We start from the raw sequence: 12,935 nt of genomic DNA, 5'->3' as shown, positions 1-12,935 counted from the left end.
ATCAGTTACACACTATGCCGCCAGGGACTCAAATCCTGCAGTGCCAGCATTTCAAGGTCCTGGAGTGGCCTAGCCAGTCTCCAGATCTCAACCCCATAGAAAATCTTTGGAGGGAGTTGAAAGTCTGTGTTGCCCAGCAACAGCCCCAAAACATCACTGCTCTAGAGGAGATCTGCATGGAGGAATGGGCCAAAATACCAGCAACAGTGTGTGAAAACCTTGTGAAGACTTACAGAAAACGTTTGACCTCTGTCATTGCCAACAAAGGGTATATAACAAAGTATTGAGATAAGTATTTGGTCAATAACAAAAGTTTATTTTCCACCATAATTTGCAAATAAATTCATTAAAAATCCTACAATGTGATTTTCTGGATTTTTTTTCTCATTTTGTCTGTCATAGTTGAAGTGTACCTATGATGAAAGTTACAGGCGTCTCTCATCTTTTTAAGTGGGAGAACTTGCACAATTGGTGACTGACTAAATACTTTTTTGCCTCACTGTATATACTGAAACCCTCAGTGCAAATGTGTTGTGAGTTTCCAAGTGAAACTAGCTAGGATAGTTACTGTATGTACTGTAAAGTAGAGTAATAGAAACTATCATGCACCAACCCAGCTACGCACTGTGTGAAAAACAGCAGTGTAATATAGCTGTAATGTGAGTTTCAAGGGGAGACTAGGATAGTTACTGTCTTAACTGTAACTACAACAGAAAACGAGTAACCTCAGCTACACACCGTGCAAGACCGTAGTGTAATAGTTGAAAAGTGAGTTTCCAAGGGAAACTAGGATAGTCACTGGAAACTAGCATAGTTACTGTATGTAGCCTACTGTAAGTAGTGCAACATAAAAACTATAGTAAACACAGCTACACAGTAGTGTAATAGAGCTGTCAGTTTCAAATGAAGGAATAGTTACTTATGTACTGTAAAGTAGTGCAACAGAACTATAGTAAACACAGCTACAAACTGAACCCCTCAGTGTAATTGAGCTGAGATGTGTTTCCACGGGAAACTACATTGGACAAAAATATTAACACAACATGTAGTGTTGGTCCCATGTTGAGATAAAAGATCCCAGAAGAAATGTTCACTAACAGGGACACAACATTTGAGAGAAATAAGCTTTTTGTGCATATGGAAAATTCTTGGGATATTTTATTTCAGCACATGACACATGGGAACAACACTGTACATGTTGCGTTTATATTTTTGTTCAGTATTATTAAGCCAACGCGTGTTAACTGCCTGACGGTGAAGGGCATTCTACCTCACACACGTGTATAGTTTATTTCTTGCTTTATACGTGTAGGTCGAATGTAACTTACGCAATGTTTATAGCTTATCTCGTTATAAGCGTGTGAGTTCAAGTTGGCAGGATTTAAGGGAATGTGCTTTGTCATCATGCATGGTCACCTCTCGTTAAATTAGCTACTTTGCATAGCTCGTTCACCGTTGAACACACGATAGTTTCGGCAAGATGGCTGCGCCCTGTGAGATGAAACCACAGATAGAACAATGAGATTTCAATTTCATTGGATGTACATGTATAAATGTTTAGCATCCGCTTGATATGGTAGTGAGAGGAAGCTCACTGGTGTGCAGTGGGAGAACATGGATGTTGGAAAACATTCTGCAAAATTTCTCATCGATGAAACATTTGATCTCAATACAGTTTTCTGTCCCCAAACTAGAATATGTTATGAACAGTGGACTAAGATTTGAACACTTTACCCTTTGCAAAAGTTTCTAAAAATCGCGTTGTTTAGGAGTGCAAAGGCGAAATTAGTTATTAAAACAAGGAAGAACCCCAAACGAGATGGCACAAACCAAACCGAATGGGGTGACAGCAGAGCACCCTGTTGAAGAGGCTAGTTAGCTGCTTTAAACTATTGGAAAGCTGCGGGACTGCGTGTATACACTCAGAGATTTTACAAAGCGAATCCGCTCTGGATTGAGCCGATAAAAGGACGAAGTGGTGCGGCGGCAGCTACGGAATGTATCCTGCCGCGTGGAATGATACCATTATTGGAGAGATCCTGTATAGTGCTACATAACACTCTATGGGGACACCTATAGGCCTACATCTGGCAACCGAGCACGAGTTATCAGTGTTGCCTATTATCGTCTGGATATGGCGTTGCAATATATCCACGACCTCAATAAAAACATCCAGGCTTCCATCATAAATAAATTCAACTAAAAATATAGAAATAAATTAGAATTACAGGGAGCAGTTTGGAGAAACTAATCATTTGTGAATCGACCACTGGAACAAAGCACATGTTTGGATAATGATGACAAAACCAACGGTTTTAATAATACCCGTCCGAATAGGGCAATAGCATAGTAAATAATAGGCGTGAGGCTCCCGAGTGGCGCAGCGGTCTAAGGCACTGCATCTCAGTGCTACAGACACCCTGGTTCGTATCCAGGCTGTATCACATTAAGCTGCGCACAATTGGCCGTAATTGTAAATAATCATTTGTTCTTAACTAACTTGCCTAGTTAAATAAAAGTTCAAATTTAAAAAAATGTTAAAACATCTGTAGAGTGCGCCGCATCATCTCATGGGATCCGTGAAGTCTGAACACAGCACACATCACCTATTTTCAAACTAAATAAGCCTTTCATAGTAAAAAAAAAAAAAAAAAAAAGCCTTTCATAGTGGGCAGCATCATACTCATGTCAGTCCTCTAGAACGGAAATGTAGTCTTCCTAGTAGGACTCTAATAATGAAGCGGTATGTACGTATCTGACGGTAGGCTGTCATTGTAAATAAGAATTTGTTATTAACTGACTTGCCTATTTTTAAATAAAGGTTAAATAAAATAAATACAATCTGTTTCAGTGTTTTGAGAGCCCGATATTGCATGGGTGCTAGATCTGCACTATCGTCTACCTAGGCCATCGAAAAGCGAAATGCGAACTGAACGATTTTCAGCCCAGTCTTGAAATCAATTATTCGATTTTAACCAACTCGGGGGAAAAAAAAGACGACACTACTACTAGGTAGCAACTTGGAAAAAAACAATAGTCAAAGATTATGATAACTAAACCCCTTCCATCGGTTGTTCTGTCACAGACAGAACAATGAGACAGATATTTAACCGGATGTATAAAAAGTGAAGCCCAAATGCCAGCAGTGGGAGATTTTGACCGGAATTCAGCTAATTATGTAATTCATCTCCATACAGTTTTCTGTTTCCAAAACTATAATCTCTAACAGAGTGGAGTTTTTGTAGACTTTGCCCTTTGCCTGTTTAGAACAAAGGCAAATTGAGTTATTGCACACGCGCACTTCAGAGTAGGTGTTCTCTAACGGAAATATGCAAATATATGCGACAACATTTAGCACACTAGCTCGTGCTTGGCTCTGCCCCCCTTCATGCTTGTTCTGTCCTCTATGATTCATTTGCTACCATTGGAAACGACAGGCTCTGGTCTATCTTGGGTTAGTTATAAAAATATGTGGTTTAGTCATATACATGGCTAGGATACTTACTAACTCTTACTATTGCAATGAAGTGACAGATGTTTCAGTTTTCTAAATTTACTGTCTTTGCCTCTTATTTAAATTTCCTATCAAGAACATAATGCAACGAACAGCTAAAGACACAATAACATAATTATTACAACAAACCTGCAGTTTCTTCTTCGTAAAAACCATTGTTGAAAACAAACCGTTCTTCTTCGTGGATGTCAATTAACGTAATCCTGCCACACATGGCTTTGCTGCCACCTATTGTTTTCAGAAGTTCTGCAACCAAAGATTGCTGTAACCAGAGAGGAAACATCTTTGCTGTTATCATACAATAACTAGTATGACACAAACAGGCACGCACGCACAGTCTGTCATTGGAAGGATTCAGGCTTTAATTATGATCCATTTGAAAAAAGGTTTTACAAAAAGTAACATTAAAATTTGACACTTTCTTAAAAAAAAAAAAATTAAAATAAGCTTTTGATACAAGAAAATTATTTATCTAAAGAAAATGGCTTCTATAAACAATGTGAATAGAAGATAATATACAGGTAAGTGGACGCTAAGACATGCACATACTGACAAGGAAAGATTACAATAACAGTTAGAAATAATAATGGCATGATTGTTTCCTTTACAATGAGTAGCAACTAGCAAGAGAGTGGGAACATTATAGAATTCGAATGAGTAGAATTGAATATTGCGATTCAGATTCTACACCTCACCCAGATGTGTGCATTGGATTGGTAGAAAAATGTCTGGAGGAAGTTTCCACCCTAATCCACTCCCAATAAGTTCCATTTAAATCCATGAGGGTGAGTGAACGAGTACACACAGAAGGGTAGAAAATTGGACTCCACTAAATGTCTTGCAGTGGGTGCGTGCTCCAGCAGCCATATTTGATGTACCATTTGAAATGTTAAATATACTGGTCAGTGAACCTCAGCTGTTCCAGAAATGCAAAAATGGCAAGTTCAAAATGTTGCCACCATTTTGGGTGGGCGATTGAGAAATCGAGTTGATTTTCAGACCTGTGTCATTTTAACTCATTTTAATTCCATGGGTAAAAACCGATATGAGACGCTTCCTTCTGACAAGTCCCAGACTAAGCTAGTCATAGAAACAGAATATAAAATGTGACTATACAACACAAATGTGAAAAAAACCGTTAAAAAACTAGTTAACTGAAGACGCATTTGACTTGAGCAAGCACTGCAAGTGTGCTCGTGTTGGCTAGACTGATGACTCAAACATTCTGCTGTGGGTCAAAGTTTCCTTCAGGCAGATCTAGGATCAGGTTACCCTCTCCAAATCCTAACCTCAAACATTAAGGGGGTAAACGCTAAACTGACCCTAGATCAGCATGTCAGGCCAACTTATCACCAAATCAATCCAACCACTAATAACGCTTCACCTGAAACTACAGGGCATGCCACAAGCTTTAATAGCATGAGGTCACATCACTTTCATGGGGTACAGGGCTGGAAAAAAATCTACATGGAAATAAAATATATATATAAAATAAAAAGTGTCCACACAGACATAACTTTATTGGTTAGCAAAGTTTCAATCAATCCAAACATTAATTGATCAGAACATTGTTAACAAATAAAAGGTATGTGTTGGAGAATCAATGTGCAAGCCCAACTCTACCACTACATTAAAGGTCTAACATTATGCAGATATTGGTTGTTATAAACTCTGTCAGTGTTTTATAATTTAAAGAAAGAAAGTGTTATATCATGGCTATGACAGCGTTCACAAGGTCTTAAAAGGGTGTTATGCCTGTCGTTTCAGGTGAAGAGTTAATGAAGCCACATGTAGTCTCTCAATACACAAACACCCACTCTAGAGAAAGCGATTGATGATTCAATATAGTCAATCGCTCTAGAGAGAGGGCTACTACACTTTTCCTATTCCTTGCGTCCTAACACAATTACATGATCTGCAAAAGCTTAAAAAACACATGCATCTCCAGCATTTTATACAACAGTATGATACAAAATAAGGCATTTCGTAGTGAGTATTCATGTTTGCGAGAGTGTGTGTGCATCTTTGTTTGTGTGTACATAGAGACAACATTGAATGTCATTTGTTTGCCTGCCTATAAAAAGACTGCAAATAAAAAACATAAAGTCATGATAACTCTTACTTAAAATATATATATATTTGTCATATATATTTACGTATATATATATATTCATATATAAAAAAAAAATGGGAGAGAAAAGCCCACACGGTCCCTGTTTATTGGCCAGTCTATAAGCCACGCCCTCATTCCATGACCTCACCGGGCGCCACGGTGACCAGCTGCAGTGGGATCTCCTGATTGCCTAGGAGGTCATGGGCACCAGCAGCTGATTGAAGGATGAGGGTGGTTCCGTCTGCGGTGATGATGGTGTCGCTGGGGGGCGGAGACAATGAGGAGGAAGCCACACCTTTTTTATTCTGGTGAGTCTTTATATGTTTGGCCAGATGGTCGCTACGCATGAATCTCTTTGAACACTGTGCGCACACAAACTTCTTCTCTCCTGGACAGAGAAATGAAAGGGAGAAAAAGAGGTAGAGAGTGATGAAAAAATAAGTGTGGTGAGCGTTAAGCTGGTGTTATGTAGTGAAGATGGTGTTCGTGTGTATTCCTACCCGTGTGTGTCCGTCTGTGTCTCTGTAGCTCGTCACTCCTGGTAAACCGCTTGCCACAGAACATCCAGTTGCAGACGAAGGGCCGTTCTCCGCTGTGCCATCTGAGGTGAGCCCTGAGGTGAGAAGTCTTACCGTACACCTTCCCACAGCCCACGATGTGACAGATATGCTGCTTCTTCTTACCAAGACTCGACCCTCTGGGGAAGGGGTGACAAGAGAGAGGGTTGGGGTCAACACAAAGTCAACTTCTTGCAGTCATTTGAATTTCAATTGTCTTGGTAGAAACGGACCCTACTGAGTATGGAATGCGGTTTGACCACATTAACCCACTGAGCTAAAAGCTAGGATCCACCTTTTTATATATATATTTGTGTATATGTTGTGTGTGTCTTTCTAACCCACCTCCCTCCAGCCTCTTTACAGTTGGGACAGGTGCAGGCGACTCTCCTCAACCTCTTGCCCTCCCCAGTGGACATGTCCATGTCTTCGTCATCCATCTGGACACGCAGGTTGTTGATGTCACTGGGGTTGAGGGTGGAGTCACCACTCAGCTGCCACTCTTCAGAGTCTGGCTCCTCCTTTATCTGGATGTCTGTGGGGAGAGATAGTTGTGTGTGTGTGAGAGAGAGACAAAGGAAGAAAGAAATAGAAAGATGGAGAGTTTGTATGTATGTGTGTGTGTGTGTGTGTATACATATGCATGTTCCTACCTGCAGGACTGCCGGCCTCCTCTCCCTGTGTGTATTGTATCCCTGGCTGTCCTATAGAGTTGACTGTAACAGTCTGGAGGTTAGGCAGGGTGATGGATCCTCCCTGACCCATAGAGAGGCCCTGGACTGGGGCCAGAGTCAGCTGCTGGCCCCCCTGGACCTGGGGGAGCTGGAGGCCCTGCAGAGACTGGACCCCTTGGACCTGAGAGGGAGTGCGTTAGAAAGAGTTACACACATGCATGATCCCACACACCTACGTACGGTAGTGAAACAGATAAACACACACCCACACAACCTACCTGGAAGGTCTGCCACTGTATCTGTCCCGAAGCAGTGACTGTCTGGGCCTGGATGAGGAAGGTTCCAGGGTTGACGAGCTGGACACTCTGGAGCGTCTGCCCAGACTGGGATAGATCCTGTCCCTGGGCCCCCTGGTTGTCCCCCGACAGCTGTAGGATGGGCTGCGAGAGGGACGAGGCATGAGAGGTGGACACCTGGATGAAACAGACTTAATTCAGTCATGGTATTTTTTTTCAGCCATGCTCTTAGAACAGTGTCCCGAGGAGGACCTACAGCAACGTACATAGTAATATGATATGACCTGCTGAAGACAAGTTAAACAAGACTAGTAACTTTTTTCCTGTATGATGGCTCACTGTAATTTGACTGTTATATGTGGTGTAGGGCACTGGTAATAAAGCCTAGGGAATTCTATGTCATATGACTGACCTGTATTTGCTGCAGGTGGTTGTGTGAGTTGTAGTTCTCTGAGGATGGGTCTGAAACCCCGGCAGACACGGCAGTAGCTTGGGTCAGAACCCCCGTCCCGTCGATGGTCTCAGGCAGCTGGGATGATGAGGTTGTTGGCACATAGAGGTCTGTGTTACCGTTAGCTTCACTAACTAGGGTCGCTAGCTGTTTGGCTGCACCTTCCTGCCCCTCCAGCGCTTGGGAGCCCATGATCAGCTGACCGTCGGTCGTCGTTGCTATGGGAACCGTCTGAGCGCCGGCAAGCCCTAGTGATTCGAGGTCTATGCTGTTGATAGGGAGGAAAGTTATGTTACCTCCCGACAGCCCCATGGGAACCGCGCCGCTATAGGTCGTGCCCCCGGCCAATGACACGCCCTGAATCTGCTGCATATGCCCGGCCTGCGTTAGGAGGTCAGAGGTTGTCGTCGTGGCGATGCTGATTCCGATATTGCCGTGGCTACCGTCCTGGATGAGCTGGATTTGGCCCGAGCCATCGTCCAATCCCTGCGCAGAGAAGCCTGCCAGAGTTCCATCTGAGTTGTGGATCTGAGGGATGACATGGGAGAGTTCGGCATTTGTCTGTAGAGAATATTGTGTGTAAGGGCTAACATGATAATCGACCTGGTACTGGACATTCTGCTAACAGAGGTGCGTGTGTGCAAGTGCATGTGTGTGTATGTATGTGTATACACACACTACCTGGCCAAAGGTATGTGGACACCTGCTCGTCAAACATCTCATTCCAAAATCATGGGCATTAATATGGAGTGGGTTCCCCCTTTCTGCTACAACAGCCTCCACTCTTCTGGAAAGGCTTTCTACTAGATTTTGTAACTTTGCTGCAGTTTCAGCCATAAGAGCATTAGTGAGTTCGGGCACTGATGTTAGGCGATTAGGCCTGGCTCGCAGTCGGCGTTCCAATTCATCCCAAAGGTGTTTGTGGGGGGGGTTGAGGTCAGGGCTCTGTGCAGGCCAGTCAAGTTCTTCCACACCAATCTCGACAAACCATTTCTGTATGGACCTCGCTTTGTGCACAGGGGCTTTGTCATGCTGAAACAGGAAAGGGCCTTCCCCAAACTTACCGCAAAGCTGGAAGCACAGAATTGTCTAGAATGTCATCATATGCTGCAGCGTTGATTTCCCTTCACTGGAACTAAGGGGCCTAGTCCGAACCATGAAAAACAGCCCCAGACCATTATTCCTCCTCCAAACTTTACAGTTGGCACTATGTATTTGGGCAGGTAACGCTCTCCTGGCATCAGTCAAACCCTGATTCGTCCGTCAGACTGCCAGATGGTGAAGCGTGATTCATCACTCCAGAGAACCCGCTTCCATTGCTCCAAGGTCCAACAGCGGCGAGCTTTACACCACTCCAGCAGACGCTTGGCATTGCGCATGGTGATCTTAGGCATGTGTGCGGCTGCTCGGACATGGAAACCCATTTCATGAAGCTCCCGACGAACAGATCTTGTGCCGACGTTGCTTCCAAAGGTAGTTAGGAACTCGGTAGTGGGTGTTGCAACCGAAGACAGACGACTTTTACAGTTGACTGGGGCAACTCTAGCAGGGCAGAAATTTGACAAACTGACTTGTTGGAAAGATGGCATCCTATGACGGTGCCACGTTAAAAGTCACTGAGCTCTTCAGTACGGGCCAATGTTTGTCTATGGAGATTGCATGGCTGTGTGCTCGATTTTATACACCTGTCAGCGACGGGTGTGGCTGAAATAGCCGAATTCACTCATTTGAAGGCATGTCCACATACTTTTGGCCCTGTAGTGTATATGCATGTGTGTACAGTACACTACCTGGTATTGTATGCTGGACACTCCGTTGGCTGAGCCGTCGTTGCCAGATGCTGTGACGTAGATGGGCTGACTGTCCATGTTCCCGATAGGGAGAACATACTGGCCGTTAGAGGTCATCATGCCAGAGTTAGGAATGTGGACGACTCCCTGCTGCGCATCCTTCCCGGTCGAGACCGGGGTTAACAACTCCCAACGGTCTGAACTTGTTAGCTGGATGGCGGTCATGTCTGTGGTCTGACAGAGAGAAGACACACATTCATAAATTGTTACTCAGATTCAATGTTGCGGAATGCAAAAAAGTTGGTCTAGTTACAGACGGCATTGGCCATAAGTCTTACGCCGTTGCATTGTAGTTCACAAAGAATATGAAGCAAAAATATTGATTTGGAAATGACATTTCTGTACTATCTGAGATGAGAGCTAGAGGTACAGAGATAGATACCAGAGTGCAGGCTCCACACTGTGAATAGGGCAAAATGACATGCAGTATGATTTGATATCACAATACAGTGTCAGCAGACAAGACAATTATTGTGGATATTGTTAAAATAGATATCCAATCCTATATTATAGGTATCTACAACATTGGACTAGTAATAATACAGTAGTATCAAGACATTTCCCTTTGGCAAAAATGAGAAATCAACCATTAACCTAAATATTTCTGAATCCGCTATACAGGCTATGGCGTAGCTAAGTGGTTTGATAAGAAAGGATCCAAACTTCCTCAAGCATGTAACGCATCTATCCAATTCAGCGCCTATTGACGAGTACATTATATTCTGACAGGAGAGTTTTGGTAAGAGCCCCGACGATAGTCTAAACATTAACACGCATCGCTTGCTGTACGTTTTTTCATATCAGGAATACTTTTAAAATGTTTTTAAACAAATGGTTAAAATTACTACACAACTTTTATAGGATTTGTGTTCCACACGGCCATATCTCCATGTTACATCGCTTATTTACAAAGACAGAAGAGACATAGGCGGCCACGAACACGTGTGTATGCAAGACTGGAGATGAAGTGTAGTTCATCAACTGGAGACACACAGCTTGTCGATCTGTGCAAAACTGCTACAGTTAGTATATTTTTTTATTTTAAATACAATTTCTCGCTGATATGAAAGATAAGGCGGATATTAGCATATGTTTTGAAAACCACTTTGAACGCAATGATTGGCGTTTCTAAATGTTATAACACAGCTTCGGAATTGTAATTCACATGGAGCCAAATGTGGGCGAAAGTAACAGCTGAACAGTCTACATAGGGAGAATCGTTTTCGAGAGCTAGTCACCACAACTAGACAAAAAACATCTAAGAGTCCCTTATTTCAGCCAACGAATAGAACTAGAATGGCTAGACAAAATACGTAATCGCTACAACATGGGCGTGGGGGAGATATTTTGTAGTCCGGTGCACAGATTCCCACGTTCTCTGTTCGGTTTCCCCACTCACCCCTCCTTTCCCCACTGTACCCCTTTAGCCCCAGGTAGACGAGCTAAATATCAGCGACCTGACCAAGTGACGGGCTGTGTCCTACCCACTATGGGCGGGTTCTAGAGGGGTAAAGTGGGTGGCCGTTATAGCGGGGAACACAGCGGCGGAAGTATACTAGCTTTACACCCCCTGCAACATTTAAAACGTGTGAACTTCTAGCTAGCTAAAAACACCACACAGTAGTAGCTCGGAGGAGTCGAAATACGAGATAGAAAACGTTGGGGTACCTGGTTTTCCGAGGCTCCGCCGTGCTGTAGGAATTCGCTTTGACTGCCTTCCACGTCCGCGGTAGCCATTTCCTCTTGTTTCAAACGTTGCTTTGGCGCTAGCATGGAGAGATAGGAAAATTGAGCAAAACACTACATTTCTCACAGCTTGCCGCTCCTAAAATGCTGCAAAGAGACAACAAACTTCAGTCGATGAAGAATAAACTGCAAACCCTAACTTTGCGACAATGTTTCAATGCGGATTTCGACACAGATTGAATGTTTACTTTTGTTAACTAGCTAACTACCTAGCATAGGTCTCCTGCAAAAGATTAAAAGCCGTAGCTAGCCTGCTATCGGTTGTAACGTACAAACTCACCGGTTGGTTGTATGCTTCGATGGGTTAAATGTTATGTACCAGTCATATCGTGAATTGTAATAATCGAAAGATTATCTGATCAACTAAACTCCGAACATTATTATCTTTTATCAAAGGCGGGCTTGTGTTGATCGGTGAATTCGGGTCGATTTTTTTCTATTTTGATTGACAGTGAGGGAAACACAAAAAGGGGGGGCGCTAACAAGAACGTAACAGGAAGTCCCGCCGTTCTTCTCAAAATTGATTGGTTAGCTTTGGGGTTTGGTGAGACTTCTATGGCCAAGCGATATGTCCGTCATTTTTATGGGATATCGGCTTCCTGTTTGTTTTTAAAGAACCTCAAATATCTGGGAATCTATGGTTGAAATTAAGGAGCAGGAAGTGTTGGGAAAATGGCCAAAATGTAATTGCAACACCGTTTAAGTTCCAATATTTTTCGTATTAATGTATCCGTATATTCACCTTGTTACACTACTAGGTTAGCTGGCTAACATTGCAACTAAGCTCCGCTATCTTTAAGTCCAGTGATCGTGAACATCTTGGCTACAATGTTCTGTGAGGCTGCCAGCCAGATGTTGCTCATTGCCTCTGCTTTTTGTAAGGAACTGCTTCAGTTATGCTGAAAATTGTTCAAGAATATGTGCTGGAAAATAGTCATTGCAACAAGGCATATTTTTTGCATGAACCAAGACTCGTATGCACAGAACCTGTCACTGTGCATATAATCTATTTTGCAGTATCAACATGTTCCCCCCCCAGCCTGTTACAAGCATTTTTTTATTTTTTTCACCAGGTAGGCTAGTTGAGAAGTTCTCATTTGCAACTGCGACCTGGCCAAGATAAAGCGTAGCAATTCGACACAGAGTTACACATGGAATAAACAAAACATAGTCAATAATACAGTAGAACAAAATAAAGTCTATATACAGTGAGTGCAAATGAGGTAAGTTAAGGAAATAAATAGGCCATGGTGGCAAAGTAATTACAATATAGCAATTAAACACTGGAATGGTAGATCGGCAGAAGATGAATGTGCAGGTAGAGAGATACTGGGGTGCAAAGGAGCAAAATAAATACCAGTATGGGGATGAGGTAGGATGGGCTGTTTACAGATAGGCTAAGTACAGGTGCAGTGATCTGTAAACTGCTCTGACAGCTGGTGCTTAAAGCTAGTGAGGGAGATGTGAGTCTCCAGCTTCAGAAATGTTTGCAATTCGATCCAGTCATGGGCAGCAGAGAACTGGAAGGAAAGACGACCAAAGGAGGAATTGGCTTTGGGGGTGACCAGTGAGATATACCTGCTGGAGCACGTGCTACGAGTGGGTGCTGCTATGGTGACCAGTGAGCTGAGATAAAGCGGGGCTTTACCTAGCAGAGACTTGTAGATAACCTGTAGCCAGTGGGTTTGGCGACGAGTATGAAGCGAGGGCCAACCAACGAGAGCGTACAGGTCG

At 43.1% G+C, this 12,935-nt stretch overlaps 1 protein-coding gene across 4 annotated transcripts; it reads right to left on the bottom strand.

The window, feature by feature from the left end:
• Positions 1–3,853: 3,853 nt before the first annotated feature.
• Positions 3,854–11,705, bottom strand: LOC110495755 (transcription factor Sp3). Of its 4 annotated transcripts, none has more exons than XM_021571164.3 (9): positions 11,482–11,705; positions 11,124–11,221; positions 9,396–9,629; positions 7,567–8,133; positions 7,137–7,331; positions 6,838–7,039; positions 6,530–6,719; positions 6,128–6,324; positions 3,854–6,015 (listed from the first exon to the last, which is right to left on the bottom strand). In XM_021571164.3, the coding sequence occupies exons 2-9, from the start codon at positions 11,190–11,192 to the stop codon at positions 5,759–5,761; spliced, it is 1,911 nt and encodes a 636-aa protein (XP_021426839.3). In that variant the 5' UTR covers positions 11,193–11,221; positions 11,482–11,705; the 3' UTR covers positions 3,854–5,758. The 4 variants fall into 4 exon arrangements, with proteins under 4 accessions (XP_021426839.3, XP_021426840.3, XP_090064132.1 ...); XM_021571165.3 differs by having other exon boundaries at positions 7,137–7,298; XM_090208006.1 differs by lacking the exon at positions 11,482–11,705 and having other exon boundaries at positions 11,124–11,228.
• Between the last annotated feature and the right edge of the window lie 1,230 nt (positions 11,706–12,935).

The sequence above is a fragment of the Oncorhynchus mykiss genome, chromosome 18 (assembly GCF_057628025.1).
Source record: "Oncorhynchus mykiss isolate SJ-2025 chromosome 18, ASM5762802v1, whole genome shotgun sequence".
In the NCBI taxonomy this organism is placed as follows: Eukaryota; Metazoa; Chordata; class Actinopteri; order Salmoniformes; family Salmonidae; genus Oncorhynchus; species Oncorhynchus mykiss.
This window is presented reverse-complemented; position numbering and strand designations above follow the sequence as displayed.